At 37.9% G+C, this 22,538-nt stretch overlaps 1 protein-coding gene across 13 annotated transcripts in view; it reads left to right on the top strand.

The window, feature by feature from the left end:
- Positions 1 to 22,538, top strand: part of MPDZ (multiple PDZ domain crumbs cell polarity complex component) — a 168,079-nt gene that overhangs the window by 85,965 nt on the left and 59,576 nt on the right. For all 13 annotated transcript variants that reach the window (XM_044939853.2, XM_044939850.2, XM_025281520.3 and 10 more), the window contains 3 exons: positions 6,025 to 6,309; positions 6,565 to 6,688; positions 17,264 to 17,462. In XM_044939853.2, the coding sequence (XP_044795788.1) occupies positions 6,025 to 6,309; positions 6,565 to 6,688; positions 17,264 to 17,462 (608 nt within the window). The remainder of the gene's footprint in view (positions 1 to 6,024; positions 6,310 to 6,564; positions 6,689 to 17,263; positions 17,463 to 22,538) is intronic.

Genomic DNA, 22,538 nt, shown 5'->3' on the forward strand with positions numbered 1-22,538 from the left:
TTTAGCTACTGTATGATATGTCTGTGCCATCGACATTTTAGAAATAGATGCCTCACCCAACTCTATTCATTTTCTTAGTGACACACTCTATAATTTTTTTTTCTTTATTTAATTTTTTTCTGTAATTTTTAATAAGTAACATTTTATAAAGCTTATTCAGTCTTTTGTGTGTGAGGTGTTATATCACTGTTTGAATTTGGATTTCTGATTGGTTAGGAAGTGGAACAGGTTTTCATATATTGGCCATCTGATTTTCATATCCAGCAATGACATCTTCATATCTTTTGGTCATTATATAATGGAGTTGCTTATCTTTCTATTGATTTCTTGGGCTCATTTATATTTCCTAGAAATTTAATAAACAAAGCAATTTAGTGTGTATCTTTGAGTGTGTATGTGAGTGTGTACATTTTGAAAATCTGAAAATGTGTAGGAATGATTCCTTTTAACTTCAGGAAAGAAGTTATTCTTGGAGAAAAAATGAAAGCATGGGAAGTTGGTTGTATCTGTAATATCAGTACATTATATCCTTTTAAGAAGAAAGAGAAATTGAAGAAAATATGCCAAAATATTATTGTATGTTAAATCAGGGCAAAAGATTTATATATGGATATATTTTCCTTATTTTTCCATGTTGGAAGTATACTGTAAATAAACATAATCATTACAGTAAAAGATTGGAAAATAATTCTTTTTTAAATATATAAAGTATATATTTTCCACATAAATTCAGTGGGAAGGAAATCTGTATTTATGAGTCGGTTGGAAAGTAGAATTTCAGTAGGCCTTGGACAATTTTCCTCCTTTTCTGATTAACAAGAAATTTTTTGGCCAGAACATTTTCAAAGCATTTTCTTTTATGTTCAAGATGCACCTGTTATCCTTGCAAACGATGCTGGGCAATCTCCTTGAATTGGTTTGCAAGGTATAATCTTGAATGGAGCAGCTGCTCCTCTCTCACCACACCTGAGACTATCTGACTGAGTCCTGTCTGGAACATATTCCTTCTTTAGTGGCCTCAAGGCTCAAAGCTGAGTTCATCTCCTAATGGAATCTTCTAATCTGCTGCATAGCACACTCCTTCTTGCCAGTGGGACATATTGCATTGTTTAACTTAGTAATTGTTACTTAAAGGGATTACACAATGTGCATACTGAGAAGCATATATTCTACAGGGCAAATGCTGGGTATGCTCAACACAACATTTTGGCTTACTGAAGTCTGTTTGACTCTTTTTTTTTTTTCCAAGGCAGTTTACTCTTTTGTTGAAGCAAATTTTGGCAAGCTGGCCTATCAACTGAAATATTTAAACTACAAAACAACAGAGACACTAATGAGGGTGTTTTAAAACACACTGTGAAACTCCTGTGTGATTTCAGTTTTTTTAGAAAGTAGGATTGTTTGTGTATCGTGGTGCATCTTTGCCACTTTTTTGGCTTGTTTGTATTTGTTTTGTGGCATTTTTTTAGTACTAAGATATTTTGCTGGAAAATTGAAAAAGTTAGATTATTCATTCATCTTCCTATTTCTTTGCACTAAATTTATTTTTAAAAGACAGAGCGGCAGTTTGTTATAGAACTTAGAGCCGACCATTTTTCTTAAAGAAAAGTGAGCTCATTTGGGGATTCTTTAATTGATAAAATGATACCACATATGATCTTTAAGAAAAAGAGAAACCTCCATACAGATTTGAAAGAAGGATAAAAGAGTGAGAGGATCTCAGTGATTCCTCAAATTTTTGACTTTGCTAATTATGTAATAATCTTGTAGCCTTAAATGGTGACTGGAAATGCACAAATAAGTTTACCTGTTTTCTTTACCCTGATGAGAAGGCTTTGACCTTTGCCAGGCATGCTGCTGGAAGCTCTAAGAGCTGATCACACAGAACAGGGTCTTATTATAGAGGGAGGCCTTCTTCCTAAGGGCAGAGCTTGGACCTAGACCACTCACTGCCTAGCTTAGCACCGTAGGCATACATTGAAGCTCCTCCGCACAGAATTCTCCCATTTGGGGGATCATTCTGCCTGTTTTTTTTTTTTTAAATAAAGGAGTTGTGTTTGCTTAATTTGATTAATAATCATTTAGGGACTTAGGGGAAAAAACATTACTCAAGAATCTGAAAAATATGACCATTTCCAGCGGTATTTGAATTAATAGAGTCAGGTCACTGAAAGGTGGACATTAAAGGCAAGAAGCTGGTGGGTTTTCTCATTCTTCTAGGTTTTAATTTTTTCATTACTGTTTTTATCCTCTTTTCCTTCTAAACTCCAAAGACATAATAGAATGCAGAAATAATTGTTTTAGAAACTTACTAAATATTTGTACACTTTTGTTTTAAAGCTCAATAATGGTTTTGTGGGAGAAGATACTTTTTCTCTATTTTGACTTAGTAGTCCAATCAGTAAAGATTCAGTAGCTGTGTAATGCATTTCCTCCTCTTCTTATCCACACGCCCATGCACCACACTCTCTAGTGTACCCATAGTCTCTCTTCTTGCTCCAGCGATGAAAAGATTACCAGTTTGGTGCATGTCCTGCATTCTTGAATGCTGGTCCCCGGAAATGCGGTTGATTCTAGTGTAAGTTGAACTTCATGTTTGTCACCATAGAAACCCCTCTTCATACCTTTACAAATCAAACAAAACCAATGGACTCCATGATTTAAAAAAAATAAAAATATACATATTTGTAGGAATAAATCTCCACTAGTGTCATTCTGTAGCATAAAATATTGCTACCTTCACAGTTATGTTTTAAATCTTGATACCAGTTTTTATTACTTTGTGGAGAAAGGGTCTCAAAAACTGATTACATCACTATAATCAAGATGATGAGAGTGATTGTGGAAATCTTAGTGATAAAAATATGAGCTAGCAAAGGTACTAAAGATCTTACCTTCTCTCTCAGTAGGGTAAGAGTACAGATAGGAAAGGAAGTGTACCTTATCTCAGAAAGAGTGGGAGTGCAATGCAAGTTGGAGCAGCTGTCCTTATGGTATATTTTTCTAAAGTATAGGAAGATTTCTGTGGTAGACTGATTATTGAAAAGAAAAGCAGATTGTGTCCACCGAATGCTCAGGTTTTTAATCTTGTCTATGTAAATATATTCTCTGGGTAAATAATGTGCCTAAGTATAACATTAATATGCATTACACTGTATTTTCAAGTATAATTGTCATTTTCATTTAACCTTTCCCCCATTTTCCCTAAGAACATAAATGTATCAAGTGGAAGTACCTATTAAGGTGGATTTTGAAAGATTCCAGTTTAGATAACCAAGTTGTACTGGGAAATTGTAGTTATTTTTGGACATCTTATGAGGGAAGAACTGCTTTTCTTTTAGATCCATAAGACTTTTAAAAATAAAACTCAGTTGTTGTTCAGCAACCAGAAATGTTTCTGAAGTAGGCGTGTGTTGTCTGCTGTGTTGATGAGCTCTTTCTTTCATATGTGGCAGTGTTAACTCCTTCATGAATAATGCATGGAGATTTCTGTTACATGGTTTCTAGTAAACCCCAGCTAACAAGGGCAACTTGACCTCTTTTTCTGGTGGAAAGTAGTTTTGATTGCCACCTTTATTTGAGGAGCGGTAAGGATGATCTCTGCTAATTATTATAATTAATGTAGAAATACAGAAGCTAACCACTATTCTATTAAGTACTTTGTGTTGTATTTTTTTTTCCGAAAGACTAAAAATTGGTTGTATGAGCCAACAGGTTATTATTTAGGTTTTGGGATTGTGGAGGATGATACTTTTCTATCCTTTGTTTCTGAGGATTTTAAAGATGTTAGTTGCTTGCATGATTTTCCCACTTGCCTCAATTCTTTATACCAGGAATGTTTGATAATTCCAAAGAGACAGACACTTGATTGAACTAGTGTAATAAATTGTGTTGAAGCAATTGATTGCCAATTTAGAAAAAAAAATGAAAAGGATGCATATCTCACATCAAACTATGAAAAATAAATCTACTACTACTACTAAGTCACTTCGGTCGTGTCTGACTCTGTGTGACCCCAGAGACGGCAGCCCACCAGGCTCCCCCGTCCCTGGGATTCTCCAGGCAAGAACACTGGAGTGGGTTGCCATTTCCTTCTCCAATGCATGAAAGTGAAAAGTGAAAGTGAAGTTACTCAGTCGTGTCTGACTCTTTGCAACCCCATGGACTGCAGCCTACCAGGCTCCTCCGTCCATGGGATTTTCCAGGCAAGAGTACTGGAGTAGGTTGCCATTGCCTTCTCCAGAAAAATAAATCTAGATGGGTTAAAACCATATCTGAAAACAAACCATTTATAAAGTTGGAGAAAAATACTAAAAAGTATTTCATTTATTCTGTGCAGAAGGAGGACTTATTAAGCAGCTTATAAAACCAGAAGCATAAAGAAATTGACCAGTCTGATTGCATAAATTTAATAAAGAATTACATAATTCTTGATTACATAAGGCATTAACTTCTGCACGTTTATGTATATGACATATACAGACTTAAAAGACAATTGACAACCTTGGAAATACTTGCGGTATATATCACAATGACTCAGAATATATCAATGACGACATATTTACTGACATTGGAAATCTCTCATGTTGAGGTATAAAGATACTTCAAAAAATCAAGTAGGAATATAGTATTTAGTATTTAGTTTAATTTTTAAAAATGGATATGAATATGTGCATATGTGTGCATGTGTACTTATACAGATACATAAAAAACTCTGATGAATAAACACCCAACTAAGGCCAGCCATTTATTTCTACTGAGGAAAGGACTGGCAGAATGAGCAGTGAAGGAAGACTTTCATACTGTAATCTGTGTGCAGTATGGTCCAAATTATTTTTGATAATAATATATTCATACACTGATTTTATACTTTAAAAAATCAGTAAAAAGATTGAAAGAACAGTTGATACATTTATTCAACAGCAGTTCGTGGGACACTACTTGTCCAAAGCACAGAAGTGATACAATATATGTGTTGTAAGTAGATAATATATATTTATGTAGAGCTGTAGAATTTTAGAATTTCATGGAATTCTAGAGATTACTTTGCATAAAGCCGAGATCAAACCAGTCAATCCTAAAGGAAATCAATCCTGAACAGTCACTGGAAGGACTGATGCTGAAGCTGAAGCTCCAATACTTTGGCCTCCTGATGCGAGGAGCCCACATATTAGAAAAGACTCTGATGCTGGGAGAGATTGAGGGCAGGAGGAGAAGGGGACGACAGAGGATGAGATGGTTGGATGGCATCACCGACTTGATGGACATGAGTTTGAGCAAGCTCTGGGAGCTGGTGATGGACAGGGAGGCCTGGCGCTCTGCAGTCCATGGGGTCGCAAAGAGTTGGACATGACTGAGCAACTGTCAACCACAACAAAGAGAAATTCTGTGATGTTATTAATAAAGAGCCTGGATTGGAATCTACATCTTAGGACAACTTTTCTTAGTACTATTCCTTCTGCTGCAACTTTCAGAGTACTTAAGAAAAAATTCCCTGTAAAAATGTGGATTGTGTGACTTTCTGTTTGACTACATAAATACCTACAAATCCCTATCCAAATAATTTTTTCTTGGAGGTTCTTATAAGTAGAAACTACTCAATCATTGTCATATTCTTTATATTCTGAATCTTAGAACTAATAAGAATTTCAGATAGATTGGAAATGAACTACTTTTTAAATGAGATTTAGAAATATAAGTTATTTACTTTCCTATGTATATGGAAGTCAATAATTTTATTTGTGAGTATAACAAAATATTGTATCTTAATAAGCTTATTAAATACTTGTATATTGTAGTAGTATGACTCAGTAGTCGATGTATATTTTCAGGAAGAGTATACATATTTATAAAAATAAACATATGCAACATATAAACTGAGCAGTGAGTTTGTACATCTGTTAATACTTTTTGAGTAATATTGTGTTGTGTTTGTTTTTCACTGAATAGTTGTTCATTAAGATCTTAGGAAATGCATTGATAGAATTCTGGCCATAATTTTTAATTTTGTTCTTTAATCATCAGGATATTACTGAAAGTTCCTCAGATTCAGTACTTGATCTGCAGATGTCTTTGGAGGAGCTCTATGCCCAAAATCTCTTGCAAAGACAGGATGAGAGTGCGCCTTCAGTGGACTTGAGCATGGGGCCGGCTTCTGGCTTTACCATGAATGACTATACACCTGCAAATGCTATTGAACAGCAGTATGAATGTGACGGCTTAAGAGCGTGGACTGAATCTCACCTACCAAATGAAGTTATTTCAAGTGCAGAGCTGAATTCTCCTGTGCTGACTGATTCGACTGGAAAGGTGACATTCTAAAGATACAGTCTGTGTACGATGGTGAGGTTGGGAGCAGTGAAGGCTTAGGTTACTCTGGCTTCTCTCTCCGTTTGGAGCCAGTGCTCTCCTAAAGCTCAGATTTTCAAAAGACAACCTATGAACTTGTTGTGTAAGTTCTTGCTGAATAAAGCACAACCAGCTAGAGAGTATGGGTGATGTTGAAATCATACTCCAAAGTCTAGTTTTTTCCTTTCCACATGACTTATTTTTATTTTCTGACAGGGCTCCAAGTTCTTAATTCCACAAGGTTCCCTGGCCTCTGCTGCTGAGTGTGTCATGCTCCAAAATACACCCAGAGAATCTTTCGAGAGGACTATTGTGATAGCAAAAGGCAACTCTAGCTTAGGTAAGTTTCTTTTCCACATATACCTTCTGTGCTAACCCCCTTGCCAAGAGGAAATGTTGAACATAGAGTCAGTACTTTTAACTGTAGATAAGAAGATAGATGTGATCAAATTTACCATAATTTTAATGTTAATTCCTTTTGTACTCACTATAGTTATCTGAAATGGTTAACAGGTTTACTTCAGACTACCTTCAATCCCTCACTCTCTTATTAATTATCTAAAAGTATTCACAAGCCTTGTTTCCATTCAAGTGAAAGATATACAAATTGTGTATGAGACAGAAAGTAAGGAAAGGAAAGGAATTCTTAGAAAATGAGAAGTCAGCGACTTGGAATTCTAAATTCTTTGAAAAAGTAAATTATTAATTTCTTTGAATGGTATCAGTTATATGTGTGTTCATTTGTATTTAATTTCTTTCATTCACTGAAATAAAGACTAAAAAGACAGTCAGCTGTGCCATTACCAAAGCATTAATGCAATTCTTCAACAGTCCTTCCCAGGTGTGAGGGTTTTCCACCCATAAAAGATTGTGACTGATTAAAAATCTCAAATCCTCTGATTTGGGCAAAGACTGTCTGTAGAAATAAAATCCTAATTATACTAGCTAAAATTATTTCAAGGCAGCTCACATTTATACTTCTTTTGACTTAGGCAGTGACATGATTCAGCTCTGTGTTTAGTGCTCAGTACTGAAATAGGGTCAAGAATAATTTCCCCCAGAAGCCTGATTGCAGTCTAAGACTCTATGGTCAGCTCTGTGTCAGATGTCTTCTTTCTCTTAGGATGTAACCAGCCAGTACCCTTTATGTTGGTATCTGTGGGGGGATTTGGTTTCCTTGTTATATTTGGGAGTTGGCAGAGGAGTCGAGCAGCAACACCACTGTAGCTGGTGATTGGGATTCCAATCTGTCTCCTAGATTTTTTTCCATTTGGTGGTAGCTGGGTCCTACCAACAGTAGCTAAAAGGAGAATTGTAGCAGAGAATTTCTCATTGGTTATAATATCTCTTATATATTACATTTAATAGAATGTTACAAAACTTAAGCTACAAAACTTTCTCTAATCATTAATTATGGGATACGTGCTGTAGACAGCTAACTGTCAGAATTACTTCATCTGCTAATGCAGTGTTTGTGAGAGCATGTTACTTGGAACACTAGTTCTGTAGGATGTTAACAGGAGTTATACTTGGGTTCCAAGTTTGGGATGTGATAAACTTAGGGAGACAGGTGTTTCTGTTAGCATTGCTCAGTAGCTTTGCACTTGTGCCTTGTGTGTCTGTAAGTACATGTTCCAAGATGCAGCATTTCTCACACATCATTGGCCACAGAACCCATTTTTAAAATTAACTCATAAGACAGAAATTTTGCAGAGCCTGTATGAGAAACCCTCTTCTAGCTTATGTATTTACTCAACTCTCAAACATTATTTCTGTATTCTGGCCACTATTCTAGACTCCATGATATAATTGTTTTCTTCGAGGAGCATGAGTTTAAGAGAGTAGACTGACTGATGTATAGAACCCTTATTGCATTAACATATCATACCTGCCATGAGTGGCATTCACACAAAGAACACTGAAGGCGTAAATGAAGGAGTAGCCAAGCCCTCCTCTCCGAGTTTGGAGGAGTGTAGACAGATATGAAAGAAGAGACGATGTTTGATTTCATCCTGGAAGAAGAAATAGATTTTACCACCTAGTTGAGGCATTGGAAACATTGGAAGCTGCTAGAGCCAAGGCAGAGAATTGTGAAACATCACTGGGTTTGTTTGGTGTGGATGAAGTGTGGCACAGTGGCAGGCAAGGTAAGAGCTGAAGCTGAAGGAGTGACAAAATTTGTTATATTTAGTTGGTGGGGGGGCATTATATGCACACATATGTACACATAGGTGTAGTGACCTTTGAAAAATTTAACTGATGGTTTTTGATAGATCTGTTGTATATTGGCTAATTATAATCTGAAAGGTAAAAAGCAAAGGTAAAACAGGAAGAAGGAAAGTGTTACCTTTTCTTCACCGATGAAGTACTAGAACATAAACAGACTCAGAAATTTCTCTGGAAGAACTCAGCGCTTACAAGGTGGAACCAGAACTCACACCAGACTCTGTCTCTGCTTTTTGCTCATCACACAAGGCACCTGAGTCCTGAAGTCACCCTAGGCTGTGTTAGCACTGCTGGAATAGCAAGCGTAATTTTGAAGCTGAATTACAACTTGCATTTAGCCTTTAGAAAGTGATATATTTGTGGAAATGAGTAGAGATGCCTTTTAAAACATATCCTGTGCATTTTCTTCTGTTTTTTTTCTTTTGTACTTTATTGAGTGCTTTGAAAGGAACATAACATGTGCTCTTCTCAAAAAATTCTTTGAATAACCCCAAACATGGACATTATCCCAATTGTTTCGATGAGTAAACTGCAGACCAGTGTGAGGTTAAGTCCGTTGCCCAAAGCCACCCTGATGAGAAGTGCTGCAAGTCAGGTTTGGAGCCGGTGCCCCATTTCTGCAGTACATGGTTTGCACTATTGTCCTGTATGTCTTTTAGGACAAAATTGAGAGATCTTACAAGTTACAACCATAATCCAGTCAATAAGTACTACCTTGAAGTTGTTGAAACCTTAAAGTGATCATTTGGTGAAAGGAAGGTATAAGCTGAGCTAACTGATGTCAACTTCTTTTTTTTAATATGATTGACCTGACCTGACAGCTTTCATAACTGGTAGAGTCATGAGTTAAATATGCTGTTAAGAAAGAATTTAGAGGTCATGTTGGCCATAGCTTGTGAAAACTTGTCCCATGTCTGTGGCTTGCTTTATTGTAGGATGCATGGTGCCAGTGAGAACAAGATGATGGGTGAGATTCCCAGGATGGGCCACTGAGTTAAATTGTGTTTTGTAGTCTTGCATTTTTTTTTTTTTAAACTATAGTTGTCTCGCGGGACTTGGTAGTTAACTTGGCAGCATTAGGGCAAACCAGACTGCTTATTGAAACATTTCAGAACCAGCCTCTTTGCTCATAAGAAACCCACCTCGTTTGAAGAAGTGTCTAAACTTGTTTGTTGGTTTATGATAAGCAGAGGTGTTTCCTTAATGACAATATAACTTAAAACTCATTTGTATGAGTCTTAACAGAATCTTTTAAAGTATGTTTGATTAATAGCTCATTTCTATCTGTAAATGGTAACTAGAAGTCTGGGTGGGTCCTTTCCAGGCATGAAATATCAGGCTGGGAACATATTGCAGTCAGGATCATTTCTTTAAAAATATTTGAAATATCATGTGTAATGTGGTATAATTACAGTTAATATTTGGGCTTCCCTAGTGGCTCAGATATTAAAGAATCTGCAAGAGACTTGGGCTTGATCCCTGAATTGGGAGGAATCCCTGGAGAAGGGAATGGCAACCCACTCCAGTATTCTTGCCTGAAGAATTCCATGGACAGAGGAGCATGGCGGGCAACAGTCCATGGGGTCCCGAAGAGTCAGACGTGACTGTTAGAGAGGATTTCTTTCTTTTAAAAATTATAAAAACCTAAAAATGAGTTAGTGGTTTCTCTTTGTAAATGTCTTTGTAAATGTCCTTATTGACTTACATCTCTCCTTATATTGTTTAATTGTATAATCTTGTTTTGAAAAGAACTTTTAGTACTTGATTTTAAATGAAATTATTTATATATTATTGTATGTAAATTTTAAAATTTCAATCAGTTCAATTCAGTTCAGTCGCTCTGTCATGTCCAACTCTGCTACCCCATGGACTGCAGCATGCCAGCCTTCCATGTCCATCACTACCTCCCGGAGCTTACTCAAACTCATGTCCATCAAGATGGTGGTGCCTTCCAACCATCTCATTCTCTGTTGTACCCTTCTCCTCCTGCCTTCAATCCTCCCCATCATCAGGGTCTTTTCCAATGAGTCAGTTCTTCGCATCAGGTGGCCAAAAATTTCAGTAGGTTTGATATTTTTAAAGGCATAGTTGAGAGTAGGGGGAGAAGGAACAATTCAAATGGATTTATTGAGAATGTTTTCCTGAAGAAGTGATATTCAAGAATGAGAAGTTGTTAGCTGTGCAAGAGCTACAGAAAGGGGGTGTCAGGCAAGGACTCTGAACAGGGAGGCTTAGTGTATTTCTGAAAGTCATTGTTACTAGAACGTGGTGGGGAGGCAAGGAGGACATGACCCAAAAGAAGGGTGCCCATCAGGAGGACCAGGCCAGGAGTTCCATATAGACAGAGTCATGTATTGTAGGTATGTTGTATATTTGCACAATGCTGCTGCTGCTAAGTCGCTTCAGTCGTGTCCGACTCTGTGCGACCCCATAGACGGCAGCCCACCAGGCTCCGCCGTCCCTGGGATTCTCCAGGCAAGAACACTGGAGTGGGTTGCCATTTCCTTCCCCAATGCATGAAAGGGAAAAGTGAAAGTGAAGTTGCTCAGTCATATCTGACTCTTAGCGACCCCATGGACTGCAGCCTACCAGGCTCCTCAGTCCATGGGATTTTCCAGGCAAGAGTACTGGAGTGGGGTGCCATTGCCTTCTCCAATATTTGCACAATAGGAAACTGTTAAAAATATTCTTAGCATAGAGAATGATGTGATATGATCTGTCTGCTGTGAGAAGAATGCAATGGCAGGAACAACTTTGGAAGTCGGGAGACCAATTACAATGCTGGTTCAAAAGGTGAGGCGTGATGGTGAGAAGTGATGGCTTGGATATAGTTTAGTATGGATATGGAGAAAAGTGAACGAATTCAAGGTAAGTTTTGGAGATAGAAATGATGGAACTTGCTGATGAATTAATATTGGGAGTGAGGGAGGGGTAAGAATCCAGAACAACACCAACATTACTGCTTTGAATAATGGAGAGTAGTATTGTTGTTCAGTCGCTCGGTCATGTCTGACTCTTTGTGACCTCATGGACTGCAGCATGCCAGATTTCCCTGTCCTTCACCATCTTGCTGAGCTTGCTCAAACTCATGTCCATCGAGTTGGTGATGCCATCCAGCCATGTCATCCTCTGTCGTTCCCTTCTTCAGCCTTCAGTCTTTCCCAGCATCAGGGTCTTTTCTAATGAGTTGGCTCTTCACATCAGATGGCCAAAGTATTGGAGCTTCAGCTCCAGCACCGGTCCTTCCAATGAATATTCAGAATTGATTTCCTTTAGGATTGACTGGTTGGATCTCCTTGCAGTCCAAGGGACTCTCAAGACTCTTCTTCAACTCCACAGTTCAAAAGCATCAAATCCTTGGCGCTCAACTTTCTTTATGGTCCACTTACACATCCATATGTGACTACTGGAAAAACTGTAGCTTTGACTAGATGGACCTTTGTTGGCAAAGTAACGTCTCTGCTTTTTAATATGCTGTCTAGGTTGGTCATAGCTTTTCTTCCAAGGAGCAAATGTCTTTTAATTTCATGGCTACAGTCACCATCTGCAGTGATTTTGGAGCCCAAGAAAATAAAGTCTGTCAGTGTTTCTCCATCTATTTGCCATGAAGTGATGGGACTGGATTCCATCATCTTAGTTTTTTGAATGTTGAGTTTTAAGCCAGGTTTTTCACTCTCCTGTAGTGAAAAAGGAAGAGTAGTATGGTGGTGCCGTAAACAAAAACAGGAGGACAGATGGAGAAATGAGGATAAATAGAGACTAGGGAATTCAATTTTATACTTACTAGGGCTGTATTGCTTATGAATCATCCAGAGACCATGTCAAGAGCACAAGTGGCTATCGAAATCTGGAGCTATTGAAGTTCAGATTTGGAAATAATGCAGTAATAGATTATTGTTTACATCAGTTTAATTCAGCTGACTGCTGTACATTTAGGCACTGTGATAGGCACTGCAGATAAGACTTGAATACAAGCTTCTTACTAATTCTGTTATGCTTTTTTAAAAAGATTATTTTTATTTATTTTTGTTGGACTTATGTGGTGGCTCATATGGTAAAGAATGTGCCTGTGATGCAGGAGATCCACGTTTGATCCTTGGGTTGGCAATATCCCCTGGAGGATAATTGTTGTGTTGGTTTCTGCCTTACAACATCATGAACCAGTCATAACTCTGTGTGCGTGTGTGTGTGTGTGTGTGTGTGTGTGTGTAATGAATCAAAACTATATATGTATCCCCTCCATCTTGAGCCCCCACCCAATTCCACCCCTCCAGGTCATCACAGAGTTCCAGGCTGGGCTCCCTGTGTTATATATCAGCTTCCCAGAAGCTATGTTTCACACACGGCAGTAGATGTATGTCAATGCTACTTTCTCAATTCGTCCCACATGCTGTGTCCACAAGTGCATTCTCTATGTCTGTGTCTCTGTTCCTTCCCTGCAGATAGGTTCATCAGTACCGTTTTCCTGGATTCCATATATATGCTTTAATATACTATCTTTGTTTTTCTCTGAATTACCTCACTCTGTATAACAGGCTCTAGGTTCATTTACCTCACTACTGACTCATATTTCTTCCTTTTTATGGTTGAGTGATAACTACATTTTATATATGTACCACAGCTTCTTTCAACTTCTTTATCCATTCATCTGTGCATGAACATCTAGGTGCTTCCATATCCTAGCTGTTGTAAATAGTGCTGCATTGAACACTGGGGTATATGTGTCTTTTTGAGTTGTGAATTTCTTAGATTAGTGGGATTGTTGGGTTATATGATAGTTTTAAAAGAAATCTCTGTACTGTTATAGTGGTTGTATCAGTTTACATTCCCCATAACAGCGCAAGAGGGTTCCCTTTTCTCCACATCCTCTCCAGCATTTATTGTTTGTAGGTTTTTTGATGATGGCCATTTTGATTGATGAAGGTGGTACCTCATGATAGTTTTGATTTGCATTTCTCTAATAATGAGCGACGTTGAGCATCTTTTCCTGTGTTTATCGGCCATCTGTATGCCTTCTTTGGAGGAATGCTTGCTTAGGTCTCTGTCCATTTTTTGATTAGGTTTTTTTCTGATATTCAGCTGCATGAGCTACTTACATATTTTGGAGATTAATCCTTTGTCAGTTTTCTCATTTGCAATTATTTTCTCCCATTCTAAGAACTGTCTTTTCATCTTGTTAATTTTCCTTTGCTGTGCAAAAACTTTTAAGTTTAATTAAACCCTGGTTTTTTTGTTTGTTTTTATTTTCATTGTCTTAAGAGGTGGGTCAAAGAGTTTTATAGTGTCTAGCCTTACATTTAAGTCTTTAATCCATTTTGAGTTTATTTTTGTGTATGGTGTTAGGGAGTATTCTAATTTCATTCTTTTACATGTAGCTACCCAGTTTTCCCAGCACCACTTATTGAAGAGGCTGTCTTTTCTCCACTGTATATTCTTGCCTCCCATAGGTGTGTGGGTTTATCTCTCGGCTTTCTATTTTGTTCCATTAGTCTGTAATTATGTTTTTTGTGCCAGTACCATACTTACTTGATGACTGTAGCTTTTTAGTATAGTCTGAAGTCAGGAAGGTTGATTCCTTCAGTCCCATTTTTCTTTCTTAAGATTGTTTTGGCTCTTTGGGGTCTTTCGTGTTTCCATAAAAATTGTAAAATTTTTTATTCTAGTTCTGTGAAAAATGACATTGGTAATTTGATAGGAATTGGCTTGAATATGTAATCCCTATCAAATTACCAATGGCATGCCAACTCAACATACAGAAAACTAAGATCATGGCATCCAGTCCATTACTTCATGGCAAATAGATGGAGAAACAATGGAAACAGTGACAGACTTTATTTTCTTGGGCTCCAAAATCACTGCAGATGGTGACAGAAGCCATGAAATTAAAAGATGCTGGCTCTTTGGAAGAAAAGCTATGACAATCCTAGACAGCATATTAAAAAGCAGAGATGTTACTTAGCATTTTTCCAGCATGTATGGATGTGAGAGTTGAACCATTAAGAAAGCTGAGTGCCGAAGAATTGATGCTTTTGACTGTGGAGTTGGAGAATACTCTTGAGAGTCCCCTGGACTGCAAGGAGATCAAACCAGTCAATCCTAAAGGAAATCAGTCCTGAATATTCATTGGAAGGACTGATGTTGAAGCTGAAGCTCCAATACTTTGGCCACCTGATGCAAAGATCTGACTCATTAGAAAAAACCCTGATGCTGGGAAAGATCGAAGGCAGGGAGAGAAGGGGACGACAGAGGATGAGATGGTTGGATGACATCACCAGCTTGATGGACATGATTTTGAGCAAGCTTTGGGAGTTGTTGAAGGACAGGGATATCTGGCATGCTGCAGTCCATGGGTTGCAAAGAGTACAGCTGAGTGACTGAACCAAACTGACTTTGATAGAGATTGCATTGAATATGTAGATTGCTTTAGAGAGTATATGTGCATGTGCTAAGTCGCTTCAGTCATGTCTGACTCTTTGAGACCCTAAGGACCATAACTCACCAGGCTCCTCTATCCATGGGATTCTCCAGGCATGAATACTGGAGTGGGTTGCCATGCCCTTCCCCCAGGGATCTTCTTAACCCAGGGATAGTCATTTTAACAATATTGATTCTTCCAATCCAAGTACATGGTGTGTTTCACCGTCTGTGTCCTCTTTGTATGCTTCTTTATATCATGTTACCAGCATAGTATTTAACGCATAGAAAACATATAGTAAATATATGCCAAATGAGTAAATGATCTAGAAATAAGGTAATGGCAGAGTTTCTTAATTTAGAGAACTGATTTTCTACTTGTAGGCCTGCTCCGTATTCTTTAATATATGCAAGAGATAAACTATTATTATAAAATTGATTTGATGCTATCAACGTATTTTCCCTCAGCTTTGGTGTGGTGGAGACACATCCCATAGGCTGAGCTACATTCACTGTACAGTGTAGACCCTGTTTCATCTCTAACATACTTAATGTGGAGTGTCTTTAGATAAAATCTCAGAAACATTTCTAAATTGACTTTAAAAATATTTGAAGCTCATGTTTTCCTTTCCTTTTGATTGTTTTTACTGCTTAAAAAGTTTTGTTGTTGTTCAGTTGCTCAGTCTTGTCCAACTCTTTGCAACCCCATGGACTGCAGCGTGTCCAGCTTCCCTGTCCTTCACCATCTTGCTCAAGCTCATGTCTGTTGAGTTGGTGATGCCATCCAACCATCTCATCCTGTTTCGTCCACTTCTCCTCCTGCCTTCAATCTTTTCCAGCATCAGGGTCTTTTCTAATAAGTTGACTCTTCAAATCAGGTGACCAAAGTATTGAAGCTTCTGCTTCAGCATCAGTCCCTCCAGTGAATATTCAGGATTGATTTCCTTTAGAATTGACTGGCTTGATCTCCTTGCAGTCCAAGGGACTCAAGAATCTTCTCCAGCATCACACTTTAAAGGCGTCAGTTCTTCAGCACTCAGCCTTTTTTATGGTCCAAAGCTTAAAAAGTTACTCTTGTTCTTTTATATATGAATCTGTAGAGATTATTAAATTCAAATTAAATGAATTTGAAAGTCATGCTTTTAAAAAAAAATTTTATTAAGGTATAGTCGATTTACAATTTTGTGTTAGTTTTTGGTTTACAGCAAAGTGGTTCAGTTATAAATGTACATAATAGTTTACATTTACTAATTCTAAACTCCCAATTCATCCACATGCCCCACCCCCTGGCCCCTTGGCAACCACAAGTCTGTACTTACTGTGGCTCTGTTTCTTTTGTAAATAACTTAATTTTTGTCATATTTTAGATTCCACATGTAAGTGGGATCAAATGGTATTTGTCTTTGTCTTTCTGACTTCATTTAGTATGATGATCTCTCGGTTTATCCTTGCTGCTGCAAATGGCATTATTTCATTTCTTTTTATGACTGAGTACTATTCCATTGTATGTATGTATTTGTGTATGTATGTGTGTATATATATGTATATATGTATATACACACACACCACATCTTTATCTATTCATCTATCTTTGGACATTTAAGTTGTTTCTGTGTCTGGTTTATTGCAAGTGGTTTGCTGTGTATTATAGATGGTGTGCATAAATCTTTTCAAGTTACAATTTTTTCTAGATATATATCCAGGAATGGATTACTGGATCATATGACAATTCTGTTTTTTGTTTTTTGAGGAATCTCCATACTGTTTTCCATAGGGGCTGTACCAGTTTGCATTTCTATCATCAGTGCAGAGGGTTCCCTTTTCTCCACATCCCCTTCAGCGTTTGTTATTTGTAGACTTTTTAGTGATGGCAGTTCTGACCAGTATGAAGTGGTACCTCATTGTACCCATTTCATTTGCATTTCTAAATAATTAGCAATGTTGAGATCTTTTCACGTGCCTGTTGTCCATCTGTGTGTCTTCTTTGGAGAAATGTCTAGGTCTTATGCTCTTTTTTTGATGGAGTTGTTGGTTTTTTGGTTGTTATAGTTGTATGAGCTGTTTGTATATTTTGGAAATTAAGCTCTTGTTGGCTGCATCATTTGCAAATATTTTTTTCCAGTCCATAGGTTGTCTTTTTGTTTATGGTTTCCTTTGGTATGCAGAAAGCTTGTAAGTTTGATTAGGTCTTATTTGTTTATTTTTGTTTTTATTTTTATTGCTGTGGGAGACTGTGAAAGTCATGTATTTAACATGTGTTCCTCCTTTTCCATAGGAATGACAGTAAGTGCTAATAAAGATGGCTTGGGGGTGATTGTTCGAAGCATTATTCACGGAGGTGCCATTAGCCGAGATGGTCGGATTGCTGTTGGGGACTGCATCTTGTGTATTAATGAAGAATCTACTATCAGTTTAACCAATGCCCAGGCACGAGCCCTGTTGAGAAGACATTCTCTCATTGGGCCTGACATAAAGTAAGTATCATTTGGACCATAGTTTGGCTTGAGAAATAAACGAATTTCAATCTATTAATCAGAATTTTCTCAGTGCATACTTCTGTTTGATATACAAAAATGATAATATATTTAATACTAATCATTGAAGAATTTGACTATTCCTAAAAAGTTATTGATTGCATTGATTGTAGACTTTAGGAGAGTATATCTGCAGTCAATAACTTCTTAATGCTGCTGCTGCTGCTAAGTCTCATCAGTCGTGTCCAACTCTGTGCAACCCCATAGACGGCAGCCCAACAGGCTCCTCTGTCCCTGGAATTCTCCTGGCAAGAATATGGAGTGGGTTGCCATTTCTTTCTCCAATGCATGAAAGTAAAAAGTGAAAGTGAAGTCGCTCGGTCGTGTCCGACTCTTCGCGACCCCATGGACTGCAGCCTGCCAGGTTCCTCCATCCATGGGATTCTCTAGGCAAGAGTATTGGAGTGGATTGCCATTGCCTTCTCCTTCTTAATACTAATAGTACTGAAAAAAGAGTTGACCCTTGAACAACACAGGTTTGAATTTCTCAGGTCCAAATATGCATAGATTTGTTTCAGTAAATATACAGTTGGCTCTCTGTGGGTTTCATATCCTAAGTTGTAGCCAACTTTGGATCCAAATTTCCATCTGAGATTGATTTAATCCGTAGATGGAAGACTTGTGGATACAGAGGGTCAGCTGTACTCTGGCATTTCATACATAAGGGATTTGAGCATCCATGGCTTTTGGTATCCAAACCACATGGAGTCAATCCCCTGCAGATACCTAACGACAACAATATTTCAAAACCATGTTGCCTACCATTATTATTTTTAATTTTCCATTGATTTCTGCAAAAATCTTTATATGAGATTTGAGATCTCTTTTATTGAGCAGGATGGTCCACACTTAGGAACTTGCATAGAAGTTTGGATTGGCCTCAGTATAGCAAATTGCACTACCTAATGATCTGTATGAATATTCCCAAGTAAGCCAGTTCTTTAGGGGTCAGCCAAGATTGTATAGAAGCAATCTGACCCATAATTTTCCCTTTGTTGAACTGCTTTTCAACCCATATAAGATAATTCATAAAAATGCTGTTATGGTCTGATGGTAGCTCATGCAGGCTAGTTTGTGAAGAAGAATTTAAATATCTCATCATCTCATAGTGTACTAAAAGCATGTCATATATGTGGTTTGTTTTTTAAATCACTAAACATTTCTTGAGCCAGCATAAAAATCACTACTTAACCTTATTGTCAGATCGTCACACCTGAAGAATGTAATAGCTTGCCTTTTTTTTCCCCTCTATAATTAATAATTAAATATTTGCATTTAATGTATAAGGGATAAAATAGTAAAATAATTCAAAGAAAGATTGTTTACTTTAAATTGATGTGATAAATACTAGTATGGGAGACTTTTTTGTATTAATATGGTCTTACTGACTGCATTCTGTATTTTTATTTTATAAAATACATATTGGTAGAGCTTAGGTAAGAAAGATTGTATTTAAAATCTGTTTTTCATTTTTCCATTGATAAAAAGCAGACAAATACATGCTGTTTAGTTTAGAGTAGGTTCTGTAGTCTTATATAAAGGAGATTTTTATTTTTAGGGTGGAATTTCACTAAGGGGCTTTCATATTTTTAATGCCTTTTTGGCTTTTATTTTATAATAAACAGATCATCAGGTCATGTGGCACTCTCATGATTATTTTATTAATCATGCAAGTAAGAGTGAAGATCATTAAAAATTTCAGTGCCTCTACAGTAAATGAAAGAGAAATGTTAAGTGCTTTCCTCACCACTTGCAGGCTAGTGTCCATTCCTTTTCCTTCAAAGATGAATGATAAGGATCTACATGCAAACTCTTTATTTTCAGTTCAGTTCAGTTGCTCACTCATGTCCAACTGTTTGTGACCCCATGAACTGCAGCACTCCAGGCTTCCCTGTCCATCACCAACTCCCGGAGTCCACCCAAACCCACATCCATCAAGTCGGTGATGCCATCCAACCGTCTCATCCTCTGTCATCCCCTTCTCCCCCTGCCCTCAGTCTTTCCCAGCATCAGGGTCTTTTCCAATGAGTCAGCTCGTTGCATCAGGTGGCCAAAGTATTGGAGTTTCAGCTTCAACATCAGTCCTTCCAGTGAACACCCAGGACTGATCTCCTTTAGGATGGACTAGTTGGATCTCCTTGCAGTCCAAGGGACTCTCAAGAGTCTTCTCCAACACCACAGTTCAAAAGCATCAATTCTTTGGTGCTCAGCTTTCTTTATAGTCCAACTCTCACATCCATACATGACCACTGGAAAAACTGTAGCCTTGACTAGATGGACCTTTGTTGGCAAAGTAATGTCTCTGCTTTTTAATATGCTGTCTAGGTTGGTCATAACTTTCCTTCTAAGGAGTAAGTATCTTTTAATTTATGGCTGCAGTCACTATCTTCAATAATTTTGGAGCCCAGAAAAATAAAGTCAGCCACTGTTTCCACTGTTTCCCCATCTATTTCCCATGAATTGATGGGACGGGGTGCCATGATCCTAGTTTTCTGAATGTTGAACTTTAAGCCAACTTTTTCACTCTCCTCTTCCACTTTCATCAAGAGGCTCTTTATATTAGAGGTAATCTAAACAGATGACCTCATGACTGATCATTTAATTTATTGTGTGATAATGCTTGTCTTATGTCATGAACCCTAATGCAAGTCTCCTGTTCACTTTTTGGCACTCTTGAGCGACAGAATTGGTACTTGGTTTTAATTTTACCTCCGAGTTGTAAATGTCCTGCAGAATTTAAAAACTGGCCAGAAAATAAGACCACTGTGACAATGATTTAGCTTAAATCTTGTACCTAGTCAACTCTAGAAGAGCTGAAAAGCTATCCAGTACATTTTCAGGCTACAATCTTTTTCTCCTGTCATGTTTTTTTTTTTTTTTTTTTTTTCCCTATCCTCTGGTATAGCAGCAGAATTTACCCATTTATGCCTTCAGCAGGTTTATTATGACTGTAAAGGATATCTGCTGCTGCTGCTACTGCTGTTAAGTCGCTTCAGTCGCGTCCGACTCTGTGCAACCCCATAGACAGCAGCCCACCAGGCTCCTCTGTCCATGGGATTCTCCAGGCAAGAACACTGGAGTGGGTTGCCATTTCCTCCTCCAATGCATGAAAGTGAAAAGTCAAAATGAAGTCGCTCAGTCTTGTCCGACTCCTAGTGACCCCGTGGACTGCAGCCTACCAGGCTCCTCTGTCCGTGGGATTTTCCCAGGCAAGAGTACTGGAGTGGGGTGCCATTGCCTTCTCCAAAAGGGTATCTAGAAATCCATAAATATCTAGAGATTCATAAATAGTTGCTTTAGTATCCCAGGAAGCAAAATGTAATGTAGTATCTTACATTAGAAAGAGAAAATAAGAAAAATCCTACAACCTTCTCTCCTCTGGAAATCAGTCTATCAATCAATCTTTCTTACAAGTTCACGTAGGTGCGTACACACACACACACTCTCACAAACACACCCACAAATCACCTTGATACCTTCTCGGGCATACTGTTAAAGCTGTGATTTACATGGCTATAGTTTTGACTCATTGGGTAAATGATAAAAAGAAATGAGAATAATAGCATCCTTTTTCAAGTAAATTTGTCAGATGATAAAACAAATAGCCATTTAGATTGACCAGGGCCGAGCAGCGTGTTCCATATACATTTTGCATTAAGTGGTTTTGGCCCTTTCTTCTCCCTTTCACTTGCTTTCACAAACAAAAGGTTTAAAATTACTTTGAAAACTATGTGGGTGATTTCTCCCAAACAGAAAGTCGAATCCTTCCATTACTGTGAATGAAACCACGACCTAAGTGCCAGTCAAATGTTGTAGCCATTGCCTTGATCTAGGCTCCATCCATGCCTCTTCTTGATTTCTCATGAGGAAGCTGGCTTAATCTCAGGTAGTGGTGGAGAAATGTATTGTAGGTACTTAATAAAAATGTACTTTGATTATTTCAATTTCATAACTGGTTTTAGTAAAGCATTGCTTATTGAGACAGTGAACTGGCTTTCTTTACTGCCGTTTAAGAGAGGTGGCTAGGAACTGAACATGTGTGCCTTCGTGCATGCCTGGGTAGATAATTTGTGTTTCAAGAGTTCAGAAACAGCCAGTTGAAGTTCCAGGTTTCATTATTTTCTATGGAAAACCAGATGTGAAGCCTCACCAGAATGCATTCTGTCTCACTTCACAATCCACCTTGCCAGGGGCGCTTATATTTCTGTAATAATAGCCAGGGTTCTGTGTTTCACGGCAGCTGCTTGTAACATCTGCCAGATAATTACCAAGCTGAATCTGAATTCACCTGCCTTAACCTAAAGTGTGGGATGAATTCCTGATCAAGGAATAAAAGATTGATTGCAGTTACATTTTTCTGTGCTTGTTAATAATTACTGCTATAGACACCAGTAAAGAGCAGATGCTTTTCTGGGGGAGGTGTAGATAGGAGGGCTGTGGAAAGGGGAAGAAACAACCAGGAGCACCCACTTTTAACTGCATATGTATGCATCTCACATTCAGCTCAAGACACTGACATTTGTTAACACCATTGTAAAAAGATGCCGCGGCGTATGCTTCACATTCTAGATTCTCCGCAGCACCTGCTGACGATTGAGCCCCCTTTTATGTGTGAGTATCGGTGATTCAAAAGCTCATTATGGCTGTGTGTTACAACTTGTCTGTGAAAACCACTTCGTGCTTTTGTAACATCCCTATGGGGGGCTAGATCCAGAGAGAGATTCAGTGTATATACATTTTCCTTTTTTTTTTTTTTTCTTCTTTATAAGAGCATATTTCCAACAGAGCTATGAGATGGTTACATTTTCACATTGCACTGGTGATTGTGAACTCATTTGAAAATCATGTTTTCCTACTACTGAAGCTTTCTGGCTCTTTCGTTGGGGGCGATCACCTCTGGATTAATAACTGTCACGTTTCAGCATCACTAATGCTGCTCTGTTTTCTTGTACTCCATGTCTAACCTAAGGTTAGTTTTTGCCTTTAAGAATTTTTAACACTCCTCTCAGAGAAGCT

This window comes from Bubalus bubalis, chromosome 3, assembly GCF_019923935.1.
Source record: "Bubalus bubalis isolate 160015118507 breed Murrah chromosome 3, NDDB_SH_1, whole genome shotgun sequence".
Lineage (NCBI taxonomy): Eukaryota > Metazoa > Chordata > Mammalia > Artiodactyla > Bovidae > Bubalus > Bubalus bubalis.